Source organism: Lipophrys pholis (genome assembly GCF_963383615.2).
Source record: "Lipophrys pholis genome assembly, chromosome: 16".
Taxonomy (NCBI): Eukaryota; Metazoa; Chordata; class Actinopteri; order Blenniiformes; family Blenniidae; genus Lipophrys; species Lipophrys pholis.
Window position 1 is genome coordinate 6,532,479 of NC_137634.1, and position 24,040 is coordinate 6,556,518.

Below are 24,040 nucleotides of genomic sequence, written 5' to 3' on the forward strand. Positions count from 1 at the left end.
TTGTATTTGGAGTAGCATAAATAAAGCTGAACTGAATCATAATATGAACTAGCCGACTATATTTTTGAGTTCCAGCTTGAGCAGCCAAATATTTTGTGCCTTTGAAGATATGAATCATGTAAGTAAGTTGTCATTGCACTAAAACAAAAACAGAGATTTAATGTTGTAGTTATTTGTAGATTATAATGTAGTTATTTACACATGAGATCAAATTGTGCTGAAAAAAATTTTGAAGCTTCAACTTCATTCATTCATTCATTCATTCATTTCCTTCCGCTTATCCGTTTCCGGGTCGCGGGGGTGACAGTATGAGCACTGTCATCCAGATCACAATGCACCGATTAAGAACCTTCCTGCAGGTGGTGAGCCCACGGGAAGGTGACCCCCGGCGTGGGACATGAACCCACTACCCCTGAGATTGTGAGTCTCATGCTCTACCAACTGAGCTAGCCGGGGAGCTTCAACTTCACTTACTTCAAATATCACACACAACATAAGATAAACAGGGAGCATTAGCAGCAATCTTGGGTCATTTAGTCAGGTGTAGTTCAGTACAAACCAACAGTCGCTCAGTCAGCATTATGAAGACAAGATAAAATAATAAGCAGCAGCAAACAGGATGAAGTGCAGCACAGTACATGATAAAGTACAGCAGTAAAGACACAGAGCATCTCCTCCTCTTCTTCTCAGAATTTATAACTCGAATGGAGGTAAGGCAGGGTAAATGTACCTATAGAGCACCATTCAGACACAAGGCAAATCGCAGTGCTTTACAAAGAAATAAAAGAAATACACTGACGCCAATGAGAACTTATTTTTGTGGCCTGGGGAGGAAGGCCGGAGGGCAGAAACACTCTTGATGAAGAGGAGCTTTTTTTTTCACTTGTGTATTAAAAAATGTCATCAAGACTGTTGTCAACCCGGGTTTAATGAGTTTAGCTCCAGTTTACAGAGTTTCAAAGAGTTTAGGTCTTTGTTGTTTATTTTGTTTTCCTTCTTGGGGGGGATGTTAAAGGGTTAAAGGTTGAACATCTTCCTCCTCCTCCTCCTACCAGGCTGCACGTGCTGCGTGCTCGCCCCTGAGCCCCTCGGTCTCGTGCGTCGCGCTATTGGTCTGGGATGATGTCATCCACAGCGGAGACAATAGAGCCCACCTCCCCGTCAGTGTCTCCTCGCACACACGCGCACCGCGGCTCGGAGTGACACACGCTCAGACGTGACGCCAGCTGAGTGAGCCAAGCACCTGTGATGACATCTATTTATTTACCTGTTTACTCCAAGCCAGACCTCCCAAATCTCTCCCTTTCTCTTCCTCCCCCTCTCTTTAAAACAGGCTGTATGCACTCAGCGAGCGGGCAGGGAGGCTGTTACACATCTGGATCAAACCAACACGGGAGGCTCGTGCGGCTCGCGCCACCACAGACATGAGGACCGCTCACCCCGCTGCGCATTAATGATGAGCACACTACGGGACCGCCACTCTTGATGTAAGTGATGTTTTGGTTTTTCTGAGGGTGGGGGTGGGGAGGGGGTTCTGGCTCCGGTCGGCCTGCAGGATGTGATGGATGTGATGGAGCCCCCTCACCCGGGCTGTGCGCTCCGTGCGGCGGCTCGCACCGCACGACGCGTCGGTCACACTCAGCTCCCACATCCACTCTCTCCCTGCATCCTCTCTTTCTGCAGAATCAAAAGTCATATTTATACCACAGCAATGCACGAGCGCCTGCAGTCCCGTTAGAATAAACAGCAGCGAGCTTTATAAATAACTGAAGGTGCCAAACGCGCAGTAACGCACGAGCTCTGATCAGACACATGTTGGCTGGATGTTCCAGGGACATGCCTGCTGGCTCAGGGCCTGCCTGGCACACACATCGGCTGTTTTTCTCCTCACGGTAAAGAGGTTGTGCTACGAAGATGCGATTTAAATAAAAAAAAAAAGACGAAATACAGCGGGGGAAATTAAGCGGTGCGCCATCTAGCGACTGCGTAAACAAGAACTAATGGACGCTCCTGGCCTGCAGAATAGCCCCATAAACAACTGTGCAGAGGCAGAATGTAAATATTTATTGGCTGGTTTCTTTTAGCTCGAGGTGATGCTGATGAGGTGCAACAAAGAGCTGACGAGAGGGCAGAACAAGGGAGATGTGCAGATTGTGAACACGTTGCAAATATTTTCATAGCATCAGCTCATTATTTGGATGTACAGAGATGGAGGTGAACACACACACATGCATGTCTTTGAGGAAGCTGGGAGCTGTTTAGATGCACAATGGTTAAACTTGTTCAGGTTGCCTTCACTGACACATAATCGCTGCAGTGCCAAAAGACCAGACGCCACAAGGACAGCCTTCGTTTTAAACTTGCTTTAAGCAGCATCCTTGATGTTAATGTGGCTCTTTTAATGTGATGGGGTCACTTGTATTGATTACTCCACCGAGACTAATCATTCAGCTCTGCTGCTCACAGTTTGGAGCTGCATTTATGGCCTATAGAGTTGAACTGGAGCGATTTGATCAACCTGTCCACGCTGAACCTACAGGCAGACAACCGCGGTAATGGTGTGATGTTTCAGTCCAAAGTGAGTTTCCGGGAACATTTATGTGCATCGTGACATCATACGTTTCACATCAGAGGAAATAAAAACGTCAGCCCGGCTGATTCGCGACTTTAAGTATGGAGCACATGTCCACGAAACGTAGGGATCTGGGCGCTACTTGAGACGATTTAGAGGAAAGGTTCAGATCGAACGCGGTGCCCAGTCCGAGTTCACCAGCATGACTCTGCAGAGTGATGTGACGGCTCAGAGAACAGCACAGTCACCTAACAGTAAGAAGGTTAAAGCCCTCATTTCCTCTCAGAGTGCTGCTGTTTAACCCCATTTTTCAGCACACACACTGTGTGTGTGTATGTGTGTGTTCTTGTGATAAATGGGCTCTGCTTTGGTCTGTTTTGCTGTTTGTTGCCAGGTGCATGATGGGATAATCTACCAGTGTCTGACGTCTGACCCTATAAAGGTCATTCGTAGCACAGTCGATGCATTTATTGTGCATCTTTATTCTAAAGAGGCTGCAAAATAAACAAAAAAATGCAAAACGTGGTGTTTTGGTTTGAGGCTTTTTGGGTCCCACCTACTTCATACCAATTACAGAATACCTTTGATCCTGACACAAAGCAGGAGGGGTTGTGCGGGATTGAACCGTAAGACTCCTGCGACCTGCTCCACTAACGGAATTACCAGCGTGAACTCAGATGCTCTCACTTGTTAATTTATGTGCATTTCTTATAAGCAATCTCACAACATATTGAGTGTCACAGCAAAGCGACCGTCATCCAAATGCTCATTTGTAGGTGGTTAGGCACAACGTTGCAGCGAGGAATTCATATAGTTCTCGCCAAATAATGAACCATTTCGTCGCCATAATATCAACAAAAGAAAGTTCATTGACTTGTCATTTTTTTAATTAATTGGAATCTACTCTGAGTTTTTCTAATCGCAAAGATGTCCTCAGTCCAAGTTTCCAATTTTGGCAGTTTATTGATTTTTTTATTTTTTTTTTTCTTGTGGTCAGTCATCATAATAAATATTTCAAAGCTTTAAAACTTTTAGGTTTTCCATTGTTTTCCCATTTGTCTTCCCAGTTGACATTCATAGACTGTAGAGCCTGTGCTGTGAGCCAGAGTGATGGTTGCTTCAGCCTCTGAGTAAAATGATTCCCGGAGGATATTGGAGGAGCCGAACATGATGATCAATACATTTGGTTTGGCTAGAAAGCAATTTGTCATTAGCTTTTTCAAATTTATTATAAAACATGCTGCTCCACGGTCGTTTCATCTGTCATCTACGTGTGCAGCATGTCATTCAGCAAGCTTCCTGTTACTTCGTCGCATCTTGAAACTGTGAAATGATCAAAGTATTTGTAAGTAGAATCAGTTACACACGTTTTAAAGGATCCTCTGCGACTTCACTAATCTTTTAAGTTTATCACTTACCTCCTGACGTTGGGTGCGACAGTAAGTTCCTTCTGAATTGGAGGTGACAGACACTCTGAATAACTTTACCCTGCTTACGTCATTTGGGGGGAAATAAAGAGTGTGAGGAATTGCAGTAGTAGCAATGACATGCAGGGAAGGAGCTGGCTGTGGAGGCAGACAGAGAACGTGGACTTGATCCAGCTTTTTACCACATTTTCAATCATGGATCTGTGAACCCGTCACACTCCACACGCCATTCGCACTGGAGACATTCTCGTCGATAATCACATATCGTATAGCCACTTTAGGCAAACGGTTGAAGATGGGGCTTGAAGTGAGCGATAATCTGTAGCATAAAATAAACTCCCTCTGACAAACTGTCCAGTTATTATGAGATTAGACCTTCAGGACGTGTGGTTCGGGTTTTGTTAAATGTCCACCGGACAAGGCTGGAAACTCAAGACGCGAGCTGAGAATCACGCCAACCCTTAACAACGACGAGGCCATTAAACTGTCGCTGTCGCAGGCCGACTGAGACCCCGCGACGGCCTCGGGGCGTCCTGGTCTCTTCTTTTCTGACACACTTGTGCGTTTCTTGGAGGGCTTCTTCGAGGATATGAAAGCGGCCCGGCATGAATTCCAGAGGGGAGTTGGAAACAGACTGTTTTACCCTACTGGAACTAACAGATGTTACTGTTGGGGTTTTGTTTGTTCGAGTCGAGCAACTTCCTGTCAGATGGTGTAGTGTCAGATGAGCTTGTTGTTGTTTTTTCTTTTTCTTGTGAGGGTATCTGCAGAATACAAAATGTTTTGTGGACTCATGAGCCTGTTGTAGGATACACATGAGGAAACCCTGGACCTGTGCTCAGTTTGTTGTGGTTTAAAGGCCACCTGCCAAACAGCCTTCATAGGCTCACATCAACACACACACACACACACACACACACACACACACACACACACACACACACACACACACACACACACACACACACACACACACACACACACACTGCAACAAAACGCTCGGGCACACTCACACAGAAGCTCTCAGTGGGTAACATTACACCACGTTTGTTCAGTTTCTGCCTCCATCGCGTAATGCTTATGAGTGCCTGTGTTTGTCCTCGTCCATCTGTCTGTTTTCACTGTTTGCTTTCACCCTCCCGCGTGTCAGAGAGCCGCAGCTCGGAATGACTTTGGGAACAAGTTCAGTTTGGTGGTGATTGTTAACCAAAAAAAAAGATCCGTTCAAATATATATTCAACGCACATGACTGCTCCTCTTATCTTTACCTGACAGAGGGCTCAAATCCCAGCCAACTGCTAAACCTTTCTCCAAAATGCTTTTGTCTGTTTCTATTCTCGGTGCTCTATTTTGGGAAAGTCTTTTATTTAATACTGCAGAGGTTAAACTCCTGCCTCATTACTTTAACGATACATGGCTCTTTTTATGAGCACGAGTCAAGTAAGTGTGCTAATCGAGGCTTTGTCCGTGACTGATTAAGATATTTGATGTTTAATGTGTTTCAGGCAAGATAAAGAAGAAAGAAACCTTAAAAAAATATATAAAACAAAAAAAAAATCCTACTGCAACCAAAGCGCCACCAACTTCCATTATTCCTGGGAGAAAAGCTAAATACAAGGCGGCCTTGCTGGGTTGTGGAGGGATTAAGATGCAGTGTGTCCTGTCAGGTCTTTGTCTCAGCGCTGAATCAGTTTGATTGAACAGCGGCGGGGAGAATGAGTGGCTGAATGTTTCCTATCGTGCTGCTGGCTGATTGGCCGGTTCGCGCTCTTTGTGCTTCCATCATTTTCAGTCCGCTGACTGCGTGAGATTAGGTGATGTAATTATTTTGACTTCCTCTCGCTCGCCTGTAGTGGTGTCAGCTCTGATGAGACAGATTGCAGTGAACAATGAATTTAGCAAAAGGCTAACGCAGGCAAACGCGCTATTTGCGCGTTTCTGTGAATCCGAAACAAAAAGGACGGCATGTGAGACGTATAGAAAGCGTTATCGCGCCGCTGTTGACAAAACACCGTCATCCGGGCGTCTGAGTCACAACAAAGTCCTCACAGTCAACGATGGTGCCAGTCATTTCCTTCCCACTAAGTAAGTCTCACATCATTAGATGTGTGACTTAAGCCTGATAAAAGTGTGTGAGTCATAATGACTCGCACACATCTCTGTGCCTTTGTCGGCCAAACCATTGTCGTAACAAATCAAACGTCTGACTTTAGTCTTCAGGCTCATTCAGCTCTGTTGTTTGCTGTCAGTCCACTTTATCTCGTCGGCCAAAATAACACCAAAGTCGCTTTAGAAGTGAGTGAGACGCAGTTATCAGTCAAAATATATTAATCTTTTACAAGAGACCAGATAAAAAAAATCTAATAAATGGATTTTAAAATACAACAGAGTTGTGATCGTCTCTCATGCGTCGCGTAAAACTCACATTATTAACTATAAGATCACACACAGCACAGACTTTATGTTTGGTTGGTTCAACAAGCAGAAACATTCTTTTTGGCGACTCCAGAGGTTTTCTTTTGTTTCAGTGCCGAGAGGACATAGAAGAAGTACATTTTCAACATGAGGCCATTTTTAACGAGACCTCTTGGTGCAAAATACCGTGTATTGTGACATTACTAAGTCCTTTTATTTATTTTTTTCCAGTATTTTGCAGCCGTACGACAGGCTTTTGCATATTCAGCCTCATAGTGTGGTTTTTATTCTGACGATATTTCACAAACAATAAGGTTGCTTGTTTTCACTGCTCCATCACTGCCATGTCCAATATTCACTAAAAAAAACAAAACAAAATCCCTGGTACATAATTTATCAGTTTATATTGGAAAAATTTTGCAATTACTTTCTATGTGATTGTTACACTTTCCAAAGTCATCCTGCAAAATGGCTCCTTGTTGCCCCCCGACTGTAGATTTAACACTCCTGAGGGAAGAGTTTGTTCTTATACACAGTAGAAGCCTGTCACTGCCATAGTTATTACACTTAGCTCTTCACTTACTTCATTACACTTATATTACTGATCTCTCTAAAAAGAGGTGTTAGTTTTATCCTCTGTTGGAAACCTCCTCTCTCTGGTTTCTTGACAAAGACACTAACTGAAAAAATGTTGTATTATTTGTCCTCAATTTGTTTCCTTTAGGCAGAGTGCTTGTGAGTAATTAATCATTTAATCCTGATAATTTCTGATCCAGTCAAAAAAATAAATAAATGATAATAATAATGAGCTAAGGACACATCATCATCCTTAGTTTGGTGGCCGACTGGAGTTAAATTAAAACAATCTTGAATGTGTGTCACCCACTCTGGCAGCCAGCTCTCGCTACAGGAAGCCTTTGTGGTCATTATTATTCATATCATATCTGCGATGGGGCGGGAGGAGCCTCGCTCTCTGCTGCAGTCACAGTTACCATCTCCACCCTGGGGGGCCATAAAAGAGAGACGCTACATGCTGCTGTGACACCGGAGTGGAGGCACGGCGGCCATGCTGGTGCACGGCGCTTGTTTTCTTTACAGAGAGGCTTTTTAACCTTTTTTGTGTCTTCAGTAATTGGCTTCTGAACTGAACTCTGCCCACAAAGGCTTGGTGGTCGGCCAAGTGCATCTTCAGTGTTTAGCCATACAGCGGAGAGCTTGTTCTCTGCTTCTTGTTTTTTTATTTTTTTGGTTTTTTTGGCTCGTTAAAAGTTTGATCCTGCCTGAGTATTTAAATCCTGATCGTTGTCTGCCTCTCTGATGACTTGTGAATTAGCCTGTTCTGTGATATCGACATCAGCACGGGCGGCCAGAGGCAGGGCTTTTTTTTTTTTTTTTTATAATTGCTAAGGTTACCATATTCTTGTAGCTGAGGGCTCCTTTTGTTCTGTCATTATATGAACAGTAATTAGTGTGATTCTCCTTCATGCTGCAGTATTGAAACTGCAAGTGTGAAGGTGGACTTTTCTGCCTTTGCAGATCCAGACGTATCTCTGCCAGTGAATGAGGTTCAAGAGCACAATTTGAAATATCTGGTATGTTTTTATATACACTGTTATAGTAATTTTTTGCACTAAAGTTGATTTTGTAAGTTCACTTAATCTCAATTATACTCAACATTTTTTATCATAATTTCTTTTTAACGACTGAAAACAGGGTGAAGACCCCCACAACACTATGAAAACCACTGCCTTGAGATATTTATTATCATGTATCATGACTCATGTAAGACTGCCATCCTTACAAAACAACTAAAATAAAGGTATATATAGCCCCAGAGATAGATACAACACTAGTGTATTTATTGCATTAAAGCTGATTCTTACCTCAGCATAAAAAGCAGAAGGAGGTTGTCAGACAAAGTATTTGCAAATCAATCAGTATTTAATATCTAATCTGCCTCTAAACAATAATCCTTTATTTTCTTAATATGTGTTTAAGTTCATGTTTGGTTTTTTTGGGTAATTTATTTACTTTTGTCTGTTTTGTGTATTATACTGCAGAGCTTCACGGAAAAATTCATAATTATCACAGCAAGTTTACTTGTTTTCCTCATTTAATTGTATCGTCTCTTTTCTTCTATTTTTGTCATCACACAATGAGTAAATTGGAAGTTAGTTTTCATACAGGAGCTTATTTAAATGTCCGTTCGTCCACCGGGTCACAGTGTCTACTTAGATCTTGTTGACTTTGCAAGGACAACATGACTCAGGAGAAAATTGTCCTACAACCATTCCTGTGTTAAATGAAGAGTGGTATTGATCCTATCCTGTAACTCAGCAGGAAAACTCCACAGTGTAATTCACACACTGTCAGTTTTCTTCACTGTTTGTATTCTATTATTTTCCGGGTGTGTGTGTTTTCTCGAGCATGGGTTCTTTTTTCATATGTGATAAGAAATCATGATATAAAAGGAAAAGTTTTTAACTACTTATTTGAACAAAAGATATACTTTAGAACTAAATGTAAAGCAACTGAATGAAGATAATGTAAAATGATAAATAGATAAACAAAAAGCAGATGTGAGTCCCACCCTCCTCACTTCCACTTTCTAAGTGCCTCAGATAATGTGTTTTATTACCAAAGGATAATTCCCTAGGAAGCCTGACAGCAACCAAAATGTGCTACTTGGTGTGAGATTGTACGTGCAGTGTGTGATCCAAGAGTGATTTTCACTCTCGATGTGTGAGATTTGGCACCTCTGCTTTACGTGGATGTTAAAATACATTTATTTTATGCACTTTGTCCGCTTTGCTCATGAGGCAGCGTTAATCACTGTGACGGGAGGATAGATATTATCTCCCACCCCTTAAAAAACAGAATTTAGAAGGGAAGATGCATCGGCCACAGGAAGTGTTCTACCTTAGTTCAGCCCATGCTTCCTGCTTTAAAGAGAAATCCTGTGGTGGGTGAGCAGGTGCCTTCGCTCCCATCAGTACCTGTCAGTTTGTTGACAATAGGCATCAGTCAGCGTACTCTATTTACACAAACACCACGGCTTTCTCTCCGCTTTAGTAATTTCCAGTCACATCAGCAGCCCCACAGGAAAGCTGTGCACATCTTAACACAGAAACCCGGCGGTTTAACCCCCCCTTGCTGCAACATGTGTGATACTGGGAACAATTACAATTCGTTTTATTCATCTGTCAGTTGGGTTATATACATGTATGAGCGTATAAAGAAAGGAAATCTACCGCCTTCTGTCATTTTGTGGCAACTCTGAGCTTCACACGAGCAAATAATGCAGAGAGGAGGATTGTCCTCTGACAGCCTGCTCATCAGCCTCTGGAAACATGTGACTCACATGACTAATTTTCTTGCCATCCACATGCTCGAAAACCCTCGACTTACTTTTTTTTTTTTATTCATGCAGCAAAGGAAGAAATCCTTTAACTCAGAGTAATTCCAACAGGCAGTAATTGAGCATTTGCACTTTATTTGCACCGCTGCTGTCCACTCTGCTGCGTGGGTGTTTGGCTGTCAGGTGCTTTTTGATGAAGTGGAAACAGCGCGGAGAGAAAGAGCGCAAAAGATCGCCATCAATCTTACAGAGTGAGACAGCCATCTGCCCCCAAAAAACACCAGCCCCCTTAACAGCTTGTCCCTTAAAAAACACATCCTGCACTGCCGCTGCAGCTGGAGGTGGACGGAGCGGCAGTCAGCTCTGTGATGAACTGTCCGTCTGTCACGCATGTGAGGCCCCATCGTGTCACGCATGTCAGTACACACCGATTCCGCGTTACATTTCGACATAGAAGAGTAGATATTTTCATTGCTGCACTCTCCACCCAGCAGGTTGTAGCTGTGTACTCCACTGCAGGTATTGCTCAGGTGTTTGCAAGAGTTAAATCATCTGGAAAAACATTGGCTCTTGCCTGTGACTATGAAGGTGTTATCTTTCCTCTGCTGGTGGATTGTGAACCGGAGGGGCTGGAGGGAGGTGGGGGTTGTCACAGTCTCCCCCACAGGCTCATGCAGCTCTCTCACTAACCAGAGCCGAGTGACACTCTTCATTTTAATATTTATCTATTTATCCTTAAGAATTTCCTTTTCGTCTGAGCGTGCTCCGAATCATTACACTTTCATGTGTTGCGATTCAGAAGCAGCTTGCATGATCTTATAGCTTAGCGTTCTCTAGGCTTTTTTTTTTTTTTTTTTTCTCCTTAAGTATTCATACCTGATCTCACATTTGCATTGGCTTTTTCTGCTCCATGAGCCGTGCCGCTTGTTTATTCAGGTGAACGCAAGTAGCTCGCTGTCGAAACTCTCAGAGAGGATCCTCGCCGTGCCCATAACTTATTCACGTTATTATTATTATTTACACCATACAGTATGTGCCCTCTGATATGTCGAGGAGATATATTATGTAATCCCACACACTGATACGAGGTGGCTGACATTTAATGTGCTGCGGGAACTTCTTACTCAGACACCATGACTTTCCATTACAGGTTGTTTGATGGCCCTGACTCAGTGTGACATTGATTAGGTCCATTAAATTGATGGAGGAGTTGAGTTTTTTTTTTTTTTTTTTTTAACTATCTCTTAGTCAGCAATAAGCCAGTCACATGGGTGTGTCCCTGCTTGGTCACTATGCACGACAGCTCAGAGTCGAATGTTTGGAGGGGAAAGAAAACAAAATCAACAACTATTTTGATGATCAGATCTTTTTTTATTTACTTCCTCTTTCTTCAGTGATGTTGGCTTTACTTTCATTGTGGACTGGAGCTTCAGTCAGAACATGTGAGAGAGAATTTCATTCAGGCTTTATGAAAGAACCGTAACTTTATTCCCAACTGAGGAAGAGATTAACAGAATAATCAGGCTGCGATCCATCTACACCGCCCCCAGTGTGTGTAGCTCCATTACATTATTTCTACTGCAGGGGGAGAATATTTATGTCTTCTTCATCGTGATTAAAGCAATTTCATCAGCAGACCAGATTTAAAATAAATTAATGTCCTTTAAAATCTAAGTAAGTTCACGCTCATGACAAAATGTTGAACTTGAACTAGTGTGAAATGGCAACATTCTCCTTTTTTAAGGCTTAAAGTTTTTACACTTTAGTTATCATCTTACGGGCGGGATTGGATCGTCTGCTGGATCCTTTGTGGTTTGTGATGTGAGCCATATTGTTCGACACCCCTGGAATAAAGCATGCTGAGAAAACGTTCAGCTCACTCCTGCCCCCTTTAGAGGAAACATCGGTGGCAATTCGAGCCGTTAACAAGATGTTCACCAAGGAACGACTGTCAAATAACAAGCCCCTTCCTTAAATCATGTAACAAACAGTTTCCTCAGCCCACAAGCAGCAAACAAGCCAAGGCTCTCTGCACATGCTGTTTGGCTGCAGCTTCAAAATGAAGCAGACTTAAGGGGCTCATTTACTGCAAACACACACACACACACACACACACACACACACACACACACACACACACACACACACACACACACACACACACACACACACACACACACACACACACACACACACACACGCGCGACAAAGCATTCAGCATGTCCACTGTGCTGGCAGAGCAGGTAGCCCGAAGACTTTTATCAGATTTCATTACGCCGCCGGACCGACAGATTAATTAGGACCTACCAAGAGGAGAGATTTCACATAAACACAGTTAATTAGACGCAATTTCGATTAACCTCGGACTCAACTGTTCACATGACTTGGAACTTCTTTTTTTTTTCCCCCCTAATAACAAACCGCCGCCGTCCGGAGAACAAACGCACAGAGATGACGGAATATTTGTGATCATAATTGCTCTTCCCTTGTTTGGACGATTTTTCTTAATTGTCAAATACTGAAAGCGGCGGAGCGTCACTGAAGTATTTTACTGAAGTAAAAGTCTTGCACTGACAATACATCCAACTTTAATGTCTTCTTTTGTTTTGTGGGAGGTTTGTTCGTATCTGTGCAACCTAGCCAGCCTATCAGAGGGCAATTATAGAGAAAGTATCTCACACACGCGCGCTCGTGCACACACGTTCAAATTTAGATAAACTAATTCCTATAATATGAATGTCGTTTCACTGTGGGAGGAAAGTAGCCTGAGAAAAAGCATAGAGAACATGCAATTACCACACGGAAAGGGCCCCAAGTCCAGGATCTGATATAAAATGTATTACAGCTGTGATGTAAGAGTCATAACTACACCACTGTGTGATCTTTCATATAGTAACACGCTTTTTCATTTCCCTGCTAGTATTTCTGACCACTTCATCTTTGGTAAAACCACAATTCTGCTTCGTTCTGTTAAAATCTTGTTGTTTTTTTTAAACATCATATAATAAACAATGGGTTAAATTTCAAACGTTCAGAATTAGCACTTTGGGCTTCATCCTCATCGAAATCGGAGGTTTGCAAATTGTAAGAGGATGAACTTAAACGGTTTAAACCACCTTGTTCTCCTCCCACCTCCCACCAACAGGTTTTGTTTCATGCAGAATCGTAGTTTATGGTTGATTGTAAGGAACATTTAGAAATGGAGAAATTCAACACTTCATATTTGTGACTGTTTAGAGTCAGTCTTCAAAAACACAATAATTATTTATATGCCACTGAGCATGCGAACCACGGCTGTATTAAATAGTTCTTCTGCACATGTGAGAGTAGAGGGACAACAACAACAACAACAACAACAATGGCAACCTCCAGAGTATCATGACTCCCTGTCCAGATTCTCCTAGGACTTGGTAGTTTTATACTTGACAGTCACCCAGAATAACAATCCAACTTTGTCGTCTGTTCATACGAATGTCCGTGTTCTTGCCATGGTTGATATTTATGCATGCATGCGTGTGTGGTTTCATTACAAAAACAAACAGCACCCACTAGTGGCCAAACATGAAAACGACATTGTTTTCAGCGGTTTGGTAGTTTTCGTAGAAGCACTGTTTTCAAAATTTGTCTGAAACGAAAACACAAAAACAATGTATTTTCACTTGAAACCTTGTAGTGTAAACGAGGGCCTAATATAGAGATAAACAGAGCAGCAAATTTATCCTGAAATGTGGAGAACGACAGACACAAAATCAAAAACAACCTTTTCTTCGGTTCCAGGCTTTCGTCCTTTTTGTGTGCAATTAGTGGAGTTTGCATGTTATTTCCACTTTCCTCAAACAGTCCAAAGACATGCTGTGCAAGTTGAATTAGTGACTCAACTGCCCTGAGGGGTGTGTGTGTGCGTGTGTGTGTATGTGTGTGTGTGTGTGTGTGTGTGTGTGTGTGTGTGTGTGTGTGTGTGTGTGTGTGTGTGTGTGTGTGTGTGTGTGTGTGTGTGTGTGTGTGTGTGTGTGTGTGTTGTTCCAGCTCCCCTGTGACCCCGAATTCAGTAAAGCTTCACAGTACATGGACAGATAGAATCACGAGGCCATATAAACCAGAAATAATACAGCAAATATAGCATCTGAGTACATGTACAGTATGATGCTGCTCTCCACCAACAAACATGTCTTCAAGGCATTTGCTATTGCCCCCCCCGACTTTTCATCTGAGTGTGCTGCGATCGCGCCGTATGCATACTGCAGAGAAGAAGCCATAACAGAGACATCCATCACACCTTTAAATGTCCAGACATGTGGAAGGAGTTCATGTTATAAGCCTTCGTTGTTACGTCGAGGTCACTGCTTCCACCACAGACTGCATTTATTAAGATAATTCAGAATATGCCACTGAGCCTTCAGTTCCAACAGTCCTCGATAAAATGACACAGCAGATGCTTGAAGATACTCTGCAGCGCATTATTATTGCAGTGAAAGATCAAGTTGCATCGGAGAGTGAAATCCTCTGGAGTCTGCTTTGAGTATGTTCCATCTCTATCTCTGTCTTTGTCTGTGGTCTAAGCTGTGACTCTGGGTGAGTGAAAATGCCACAAGCCAGCCTGCACTTTCCAGTGTGTGACAGAAAAGTGATCAGAGTGATAGTGACTTCCACCATGATAAAACTGGGTCAATGTAACCCCCCCCACCCCCACCCCCCTTTACCACAGGCAAGGCTGAAAAAGAAAAAAAAAAAAGAAAGAAAGGATAAGGATACCATCGCCAGACTCTGTGCGTGGATTTAAGCATGGGGACACTGGAGCGTGGTTTGCTTTCACCATGGGTCGGTAACTGTGTTGTGTGGGGAGTGAAGGCTTCCCCACATTATTTTGACGTGTTTCCTTTTCCCCCCAGTCTGTGCTCTACAGTGTCACATCATGAACTGCCCCCCGCCCCCTTCCCCCTTCCCCCACCCTTGTATTTTACCCAGATACTCCTGTATCCGTCGACCAGTGTTGTCCTGAGTATCTTTCTCTCTGTGTCTGTTGAATAAATAAATTCTGATATCAACATGTAAAATTAATGTAAGTGTGCAAGTATGTTGATTTTAAGCAAATTTATAGTCATTAGTTTTACTGAATACATGCAAATCCTTGATAAGTGGATCCTCAATACAAATCACATCTCAAGTCATAAACTAGGTCTGGAATCTTTCTAAATGAACCTCAAATGTTTGTTTTAATCTCTTTCTTTAAACCTTTAGGATCAATAAAGTATCTATCGACATATAATCACAATATTCTAGCTTTACTGTACAAGAGTAATATGCCAAGAAAATGCCTAAATCTATGCAAAATGAATGATAATGCTAAAATATAAAGCCAGTGGTATTTAGTTGAACATGTTTAAACTATTTTTGACCTGAAACTTTCACAATTACTTCAATTTAATTTGCAATATCAGAAAATTGTCTTAGAAGGACTGGATTTCTTTTAATTGCCTCACACTGAACGTCTTCACAAAGAACGTCGGACTTAAGAGCAATCCAGTGTTGGGATAAAAATACCTTCCTTTGTAATGATGGAGTGGCTACTTCAGTGATTTCAGTTTACTTCCTGTCAATTACAAGTAAAGATCAAGCCCACTGAAACAAGACAAACAAAGCGAGTGCACAGTCTGGAGAGTTAAACACATTTTACACTTTGATAGCAAGTAAAGCTCATAAAATGTTGTTTCTAAAAAAAAAAATGCAGTATCTCCATTTCAACGAAACCCTACGCTGTAGCTTCCTGCTGACATTCACACACTATGACTGGCACTGCCACCGTGCAGGCACGCCGCCTGTGTGGCAAGCAGGAAATTAAAGCAGTTCATCAAGCAAACAACTCGTGGGGGCCGTGAGTGTCACAGATTGATTGTAATTAACAGTGTGTGTACCACAGGGTGGATTTTCACCTTAATGACAACAATATTTCATCCTAATGCTTTGAGAGCAGCTCCATAATGAATGCAGCCAAAGATTATAAAAGAACTCTGAAGTTCTGTAGGTACTCCAAGAACCAGTTATTGGAGGCATTCATCAAATTAAATGATACAAAGACACTTCTATATGTACTTAATAACCATGTGTATAAATTGAAGCTGCGGTCCGTGTCATGATGTGAAAACTTTCCCCTCCAGCTGGGTTGTATTACTGTGTATGTGTTGACCTTTTGTTTAAACCACGGCCCGGACAAATGCTTGTTGTTAATTGGCCCAGAGGATTTGGTTAAATTAGTTTATTGCAGAGGCAAGATGAACCGGCTCGATGGCTCGGGGCTGGAATTGTTTCTTTTCAGATAATCACATGGCTCTCATCTTTAAATTGAAGATTGCTACTGAGCCATTAGGGTGAGTCACGCTGCTTATTTTTGTGGCATTGCAGAAAGAAATACAGCGATCTAAATCGATTTTTTGTAAAATTTCTCATTAGATAGGTTCATCAACATCTCACAAATGGAGCTCAGAGCTTTTTTAAAAAAAAAAATAAAAAAAAAAGGGGGGGGGGGGGGGGTTATAACATTAACATGAGCTGTCCATGCTGTTTTTACAGTGCATTTAGCCATTTTATGACCGGCCGTGACCAGGCTCATCTTATTATTTCCTGTGATTGCCTCTTGTTAAGCGCGAGGACTCCTCAGAGGGATGAAGGCTGTTGGAGCTCATTTGATGCGGCTTTTTGTGACTGAGCTTTTAATAAAGCCTCACTGCCACCAGGATTAGCTTGGATTATTTGCTGCTAACAGCAAACAGGTACACCCTTTCACACCTTTAGACACTGAATTTCACAGTCTAATGGCTTCAGTATTACCGGGAACGGCTTCAATTTAAATGTCAAAATTTCCGTGAATACGAACGAGCATTGGACGTCTGGCCAGTGGCCGTGGTGTAAGCAGGCACAGGCTGTGAGGCGCATGTTTAACGAGATATCGCCGTTGTGATATCGTACCACGTCCGACATGCACCTCGCTTTGTTTTCACCTTTGAAGATTTCCCCTTCATTTGCAGCAAATGTGAAGAGGAAAATGTGTGAGTGAATGTTAAAGGTCAAAACCGAGGTGTGACTTCGCTGGTTGTTGCTTTTTGATATGTTGTGCAAAACATACAATTCTGTGAGTGTTGTGAACTTGTGTTGTGGTTTCTGTGGAAAACATGGAGCTGTACTTTACATTTCAGAAAAGTATGACTTAATTATTTGTTTCTTTTCAACTGATGAAATGTAAAGTGCGCCCCGCATTTTGAGAATCACATTAATTACAGTAATTTCCTGACCACTCTTTTTCTCTCTCTTTTCCTTCTTCGCCAATCAGCTTTGCATAGACCCAGATGCCTCCCCTCCCTCTTGACGAGCGCATAGTGGTCCTTCAGCGCCCTAAAAACCTAGCCCTCTGCGAGGCTTCCCCGCAAACCATCCCGCAGCACTCCTCTCAAATCACAGCCTCCTCTAATGGACACGTCGCCCACCCTCCTCACTTCCACCCCTCTCAGTCCCATTTCTATTCTCCTTCCTGCAAACCTCTGACTCTGGAATGCAAGCGCAGGTCGTCCCGCGTGCAGACATTCAAGGGCGAACCGCCGGCCGTCCCGCCGAGCACCAGGCACACCCCTAGCCACTGCCACAGCAATGGCACAGTGACCCTCGGACCACGGCTGCCCTCCCACACACACACTATCGATATCAGGGTGACGGTAGACAAAGGTGGACGGGCGGGGGGATTCAGCAACTCATTAGGACGGAGCGGAAGTGTAAAAGGTGGCAGAGGGAAGTGTTTCTCTTCGCCGTTGGATCAAGGACAATGTGAGAGGAAACCCACGCTCGCAGGGAGGCCCGGCGGAGTCGAATACAAGTCACAGCGAGTTCGTCAGCTGTCATCCTCCCCTGGAGGAGTCTTACAGTTTGTCCCCGCTCAGGCACAGCAGCAGAAGTTCAGGAGTGAAAAGGAAAACGCAAATTTTCTCGCCAGAAACGACCAAGAGTTTCCTTCTCTGGGTCACAAGAAGAACTCCAAACTGGGAACTGTTCATCAAAGCCATAATAGTCATAGTCTGCCCTACCACCACAGTTCTGTCCCTGTGCCCCATGCCTCCATCCTAAACTCCACCTCCAACTATTCCTCATCCCCTCCTTCCCAACCCACCCATGTCCCAGCCTCGTTCCAACAGCTCTGCCAGCCTCACCCTCCCCGTGCCAGGGATCACCGCCCTCACATTCTCCATGGTCTCCCCCTCTCGCCCTGCTCCTCCCACGCCGGAGGGTTTCCCAGCCCAGACCACACCTGCACCATCGACTGCACGCACCCGTTCAGCTGTGGCTGCTGGAGGTTGGTAAGATGCAGAGGGTGTAAGGGGCACTCTGCCAGCTTCCAAGGAGGTGGAGGAAGCTCCACCACCTCGTTTACTTGTGGTCACAATGCCGGAGCAGTGAAACGGAGAGAAAAAGATATGGGTCTGAAAAACCTAGCTGGTTGCCTCTCCACCGCCTCCACCTCCAACACCTCCTCCTCCAACAGCACCGCATCCGACTGCCGGGCGAGCCTGTTCAAACCTCTCCGCTGTGCCTCCTGCTCTGGCGAGGCTGGAAACTTCGAGAGTCCTGCAATCCTTCGCAAAAAACTGGTAGGAGGATGTCTACCCTGCACCCCGCTGTCCTCTTCGGCCCCCCTGAGGGCGATACAGAGCTGTGTCACAGGCTGCAATCCCAAAGCCTCCCAGACAGGAAGTTCTACCTGCAGCTACTGCAGCAGTGACCCCATTGTGGTGACCTTCAACCCTCGGCGGGGCAAACCGCCAGGAAGAGGCATCGGGGCAGCTCATCCTATGGCTGTGTTCCAAGCTGATGATGATGACTACAGTGTGCGTACCATCTGGCCTGAAGAGCTCGCGAAGAAAATGACCCATTCAAAAACCCAAAAGAATCACTGTGCCGGGGTGGGGGTTGGAAAATCCTGTGGAAGTCAGGCCCACAATGGTAGTAATGGAACAGGCATGGTCCTCTTGGACTGTCAAAACCTCCAGAAACATGGACAAACTCAGCTCACAGACCATGCCGGCAGAAGGCGGCTCCAGCAGGGCAAAATGGCGGCCCTTGATTTTGTGGGCTGCAGATCGGGATCTGGTTATGGTGACGGCCGCAGCTCACTGAAGAGGCTCTTGAACAAGGCAGAAGATGCAGGAATCAGTGACGGTCCCGAGCAGGATGAGGACGCTTCATATCCCCGTTCCCCAACTCCACGCTCCGCATCACCGCCGTCACCGGTGTCGTTTTCCCCCCCACCGTCTGCCCCTACGACACTCATCAAACCCAAACCCTGGCAGAGAGACAGGGAGGGAGGACACTCTCTGCCGTCAGCTCAGTCACTGCACCTGGCCCTGAACTCGCTGAACAGAGAGCAAGATGAGGAGAACAGCAGAAGTAAGAATCTCTTCCTATTGACCAGTGCGAGCTGTGAGTGCGGCATCCTCGAGCACAAGAAACTAAATATTAACTGCTGTCATTGGTAGAAACATGGGTTACACTAATTCCTGAAAGTAATTTAGCAGTATCCTTAATGTGACTCCCCCTTTTTGATGATGCTTGTGGTGTGGCACCTCTCCCTTTGAAGAAATATATATTTTTGCTGTATTTTTGACAGATTTACACAATTAGGAAGCTTTAAGCTTATGATCTCAGTAGACTCTGTGCTTTCAAAAAATCCAGTTAGTGTCTTTTTATTTTTTTTGGTTTAAGGAACGGAAGCTGCTAATTGGCTTTCAAAATCTGACACGTCTGAAGTTTCTGTTGCAGTTTAGCAGTTGTTGTCAAACAAGTATGATTATGATTTTCTGCTCTGAATCCCCAGTCGAAGTCCTTCCATGCAATGTAAACATTTGTCTCCATGTTGTCTCCAGTGCACCTCTCTCTGCCGCTGTCCTCTTCATTGCCGGCGTCACTGTCCGATGAGTCAGTGATGACCCCCGATGCAGAAAACGCTGTGGTCAGTCCCATCCTGCCTTTCCTGTTCCTCGGGAACGAGAGAGATGCCCAAGACCTGGACCTGCTGCTGCGCCTCAACATTGGCTACGTGGTGAACGTGACCACGCACCTGCCCCTCTACCACGTCAACTCTGGACTGCGCTACAAACGGCTCCCGGCCACAGACAACAGCAAGCAAAACCTTCGTCAATACTTTGAGGAGGTTTTCGAGTTCATTGGTGAGAGTGCCACGTCGGATGTGCTGAAATGTAACTGCATGAGTGAATATAAGAAAGCAGAGTAAGGCCATGACACCAGCTGTTTTGAATGTCAGTGTTGTTGAATATCTGAATGTGAACGTTGCTATTTATCAGTTTATCAATGAGGTCAATAATCAAAGCCAAAAAAAGATTTACAGTGACCTCTAGTGGCCATAGCAGCTATGGCAGCAATGTAGAATACCAAGAGAGAAAGTATAAAGAGGAAAAAAGGATTAATACCAGAAATTTCCCCAAAGAGATTAATCTTTAAGTCTTCTGTGAACATAGAGCTTTTTCAAAAAACAAAATGACCATTATCTGGCGTATGTTTAAAAAAGGCTTGCTCTCAGCTCTGTAGTTTGGCATCAACTAGTCATCTCCCTTTTGGCCAAAATGATTGTAGATCTACTGCACATTGTTACGCTCATGCAGCCTTGGCCCAGTTGGTGACATGTGATACCACTGATCTTCATTGTTATTGGATACCAAGTAAAACAGAAAGTCTTAAGGATGTGGCACCCAGGGCTCTGTATGTTCAATTTGAATAATCAACAGTCTATTAGAATATCAGAGACACTGTAAATGTTGGGACTTAGCTTGTTCCGAACTACAGGAAATAAGCCAAAAAGCTGTGGTAGGTTCCAGAGCTCCACCAGTATTTATTTTCTTGGGTTCAGTGTTGAATCTATTTTCAGGGTTATTTTGGTTTCATTCATCAGTTTGGCAAAAGTCCATTTTGATTTTACAGACGAGTAGATAGTTATGAGAATTTAATGTTTTAGAATAACAAAACATTCTAATAACTCATTTTTTCTCCATTGTCTTTATGTATATGCCAATCACCAAGTAATAACTAATCAGTTCCTTTTTTTTTTAAACGTCATTTTACCGGCTGATAATAAAAGACTGTGATTAAAGAACTAATAGAACACTCATCTCTAGACTGAAGTCATGGTAACTCTCACTTGATTTTTCTCTCTGTGACAATTTCGATCCAAAGCGAAATGATTGCAGCCATTTGCAATGTGTTTCCTTTCAAAGCTGTGTCAGTCACCATTGTCTTTGTGTGAATGCTTGACCCTGTTCAGACCACCCACACACCGACTCGCCTTCAGACAGCCTTCTTTGGTTGCTATTACAACCTTTGTGTGTCATTTTGGGGAAAAAATAAAGCTGAAATCCACTGATGTATTTGAAGTGAAGTACACGTGACCGTGGTACAGAGATAAGTCATTTTCTACGTCTTCATGCTAAAATGAGCTCATCCACGTCATTGTTGTTGTTCTCATCCGCAGAGGAGGCATATCAGAGTGGACAGGGGGTGTTGGTACACTGCCAGGCGGGGGTGTCTCGTTCCGCAACCATCGTCATCGCCTACCTTATGAAGCACACCCTCATGACAATGACAGACGCCTACAAATACGTGCGGAGTCGTCGCCCGGTGGTCTCGCCGAATCTGAACTTCATGGGCCAGCTTTTGGAGTTCGAGAGGGACCTCAACTCTGGGGTGACCCCTCGTATCTTGATGCCTAAACTCAACGGAGTGGAGACGCAGGTGTGAGAACGGTCAGGGGGTCAACGAGGGTGCAGAGCTGCCCGCACGATACCGAGAGAAACAGTCAAATTGGCATTATTGAGCATAAAAGGCGAGAGTGCAGCACATTTTATATGAGTGACTTGATGAGGATTGCCGATGCGTTTGTCAGTTAGTGCACTTTTAATACTGTGAAACACGAAACAAAACGACTGGACGGGTCATTAAGTTTAAGAAGAAAAAACCTTGACTCCCTTCCAGTATACTGTTCATAAGACGATGTGCCAATATTTTGTATAGCTCTAACATCAGTCAGATATCTCATTTCTGTTCTTCCTTTTCTTTTGTTCCTCTTGTTTACATTAACAGCCACACACAAACAGAAATACAGTGACTGTGTTTCCATTAAGCATAAATGCATGCACAACGTAAACAGAAAAGGTTCAACCGCAACCCTTCCTCCTCAGCTTCCTCTGCGGATGTTTCCACCATATGTAGCAGCACACAGGTCATCACAACGCACTTTACCTCCCATGCATTCGTTTGATTATCAAACCACCATAATTGTCACTACAATGGAATGAATTGTCCTCAGTTGCCGTTTTGGGTTCAAAACGAGAAGTTTGGTTGTTGTTTTGTTTTTTATCCCCTTTGTCTGATGATGTGAGAACTGTGCAATGGAGCGGCATGGACCTAGCTGGAGAACTTACTACAAAAGGGACAAAGAGCTCATTGAAACGTGTGAGATCGGTTTTTATTTCAGTGCAGCCGCTTGCAGAGTTACTATCACAGGGTTGGAGCATTAATACAGTGCAAGAACAGGTGTCAGCGGCACAACATTAACGTGTGGAAATAACTAATATTAAATATGCGAGGTAATGCACTGAAATAAACTCACTATGAAAGCATTTACTACGGAGCGGGAATCACAACAGTTTTGCACACTATCATTTATAGAGTAATGTTCGATCGGAGGTGTGGGCTGGTTGGTTTTTGTCCCGCTCGTACAGCGTGCTTTAAACAAAAGACCTTCAACTGTGCACAGTGCACCATTTCTTTTATGGCGATCCAAAAAAAGAAAAAAAAAAAGAAGAAAAGGTATGCTTTGTCTTTTTTTTGTTATGTAAAAAAAAAATGGTTTGATGTTTAGCATGAAACAGTCCTGTTGTGTTGCATGGACTGGTGTTTCTTATATTTGAAAAAGGCAGCCTGTAGCCAGAATTAACTTCAGAGGGAGACGTTTAACATCTTGCTGAACTTGTGTGCTTTGAAACTTTTGAGCAAGGTGAATTACGTTTGAGTTTTGTTTTTGTTTTTGCAATGTGTGAAGCTACATGCTTTCAATCTGTACCTGATCGATCCCGGCCTTGACTGGCTCGCGGCAGTTTTGACGTGTTACTTCCTAATTGGAACCAGTGTTCCAGAAAAGGGGCTAATTTGGAAAGAGTATATTTTCGCAGGTTACCTTATTTATTTCATGAAGACTTTTTTAAAGCCGAATCTACTTTGTATTTAGTTATTTTCATACCTTTGTGAGAGAGTCAGACGAGACTTGAGTGTTTTTTCAGAGCTGGAGATGTTTTTGCATTATTGCTCCCTCGCTATCTTTTTTTGCCTTAATTATCCATACCGAACTTCGTAACCGTTTCCCCGGTGACTATGCATTATCGTTTATACGAAGGCTTTGGAGAAGGTTACTTGATTCATTGTGAACTCTTCTTCCACTTTATTGAGGTTCGAGCCTGAGTCCTAATTACTGAAATTACAGCCCCGGTAGCTACCGACCACCTGCACACTGAATCTTCGGTTCTAATGAAAGAGACCAAAAAAAAAACTGTGGATATAGGAGGCTATGAAACATTAAAAGTTGCCTTTAAGAAGTGCAGACAGGTGACAAATTGTAAGACAAACCCGAGTGCTTGACCCTTCCAGTGGGGGGGTGGGTTGTGCCGAGGAGGGTGGAGTCCACCTGTCCCCTCGGAGGAGAGTGTCACTGCAAATCAATACAAACTTGTTCTGAGTGATCACCTTTTTCCTGTGATGACACAGTGTAGTCCTGACAGGGGCTCGTCTCTAGAGTATAACAAATTACCCCTCCATGGGGCACAAGTGGGTCACTGAATGGCCGCCAGATCTCTATCCAGTTGGGGAAGTTTCTGACTTGAGTGACAGGCAGCATTTTCCAATGTGATCGTTAAAGCACGAGGAAAGGAAGTCACCACTTGTTCATACATGTAGCATCACAGAGACTTGAAGAGACACTGTTATTGCGCACACGGTGCTCAAACATTGTATTGATATGCTTTGGTTTTACAGTGTGGAGTGCATGGCGTGAGGCTAATGGTGCAAATGCCGTTGGGTGTGTTCAAGTGCATTTTTGCTGATTCAATAGCCAATAATTTACACATGGTTCAAAGAGGTTGCAGATACTTTTAATCACAGCTGTTTTAGGAACCGCACATTGGCTTCTCTGCAGAGGAAACAGATCTACCCATGACCAATGGTCTC

At 43.7% G+C, this 24,040-nt stretch overlaps 1 protein-coding gene across 1 annotated transcript; it reads left to right on the forward strand.

The window, feature by feature from the left end:
• The first annotated feature begins 1,136 nt into the window (after positions 1–1,136).
• Positions 1,137–23,355, forward strand: LOC308121420 (uncharacterized protein). Its single transcript, XM_080482649.1, has 5 exons — positions 1,137–1,230; positions 1,334–1,487; positions 17,097–19,198; positions 19,675–19,977; positions 21,294–23,355. The coding sequence occupies exons 3-5, from the start codon at positions 17,113–17,115 to the stop codon at positions 21,557–21,559; spliced, it is 2,655 nt and encodes an 884-aa protein (XP_080338775.1). The 5' UTR covers positions 1,137–1,230; positions 1,334–1,487; positions 17,097–17,112; the 3' UTR covers positions 21,560–23,355.
• Positions 23,356–24,040: the final 685 nt, after the last annotated feature.

Excerpts from the sequence above, each read along its gene's own strand:
- LOC308121420 (XM_080482649.1), top strand. The coding sequence starts at position 17,113 with ATGCCTCCCCTCCCTCTTGACGAGCGCATAGTGGTCCTTCAGCGCCCT. Across the intron at positions 19,199-19,674 it reads AGATGAGGAGAACAGCAGAA|TGCACCTCTCTCTGCCGCTG; the intron begins GTAAGAATCTCT and ends TGTTGTCTCCAG. Across the intron at positions 19,978-21,293 it reads GGAGGTTTTCGAGTTCATTG|AGGAGGCATATCAGAGTGGA; the intron begins GTGAGAGTGCCA and ends TCTCATCCGCAG.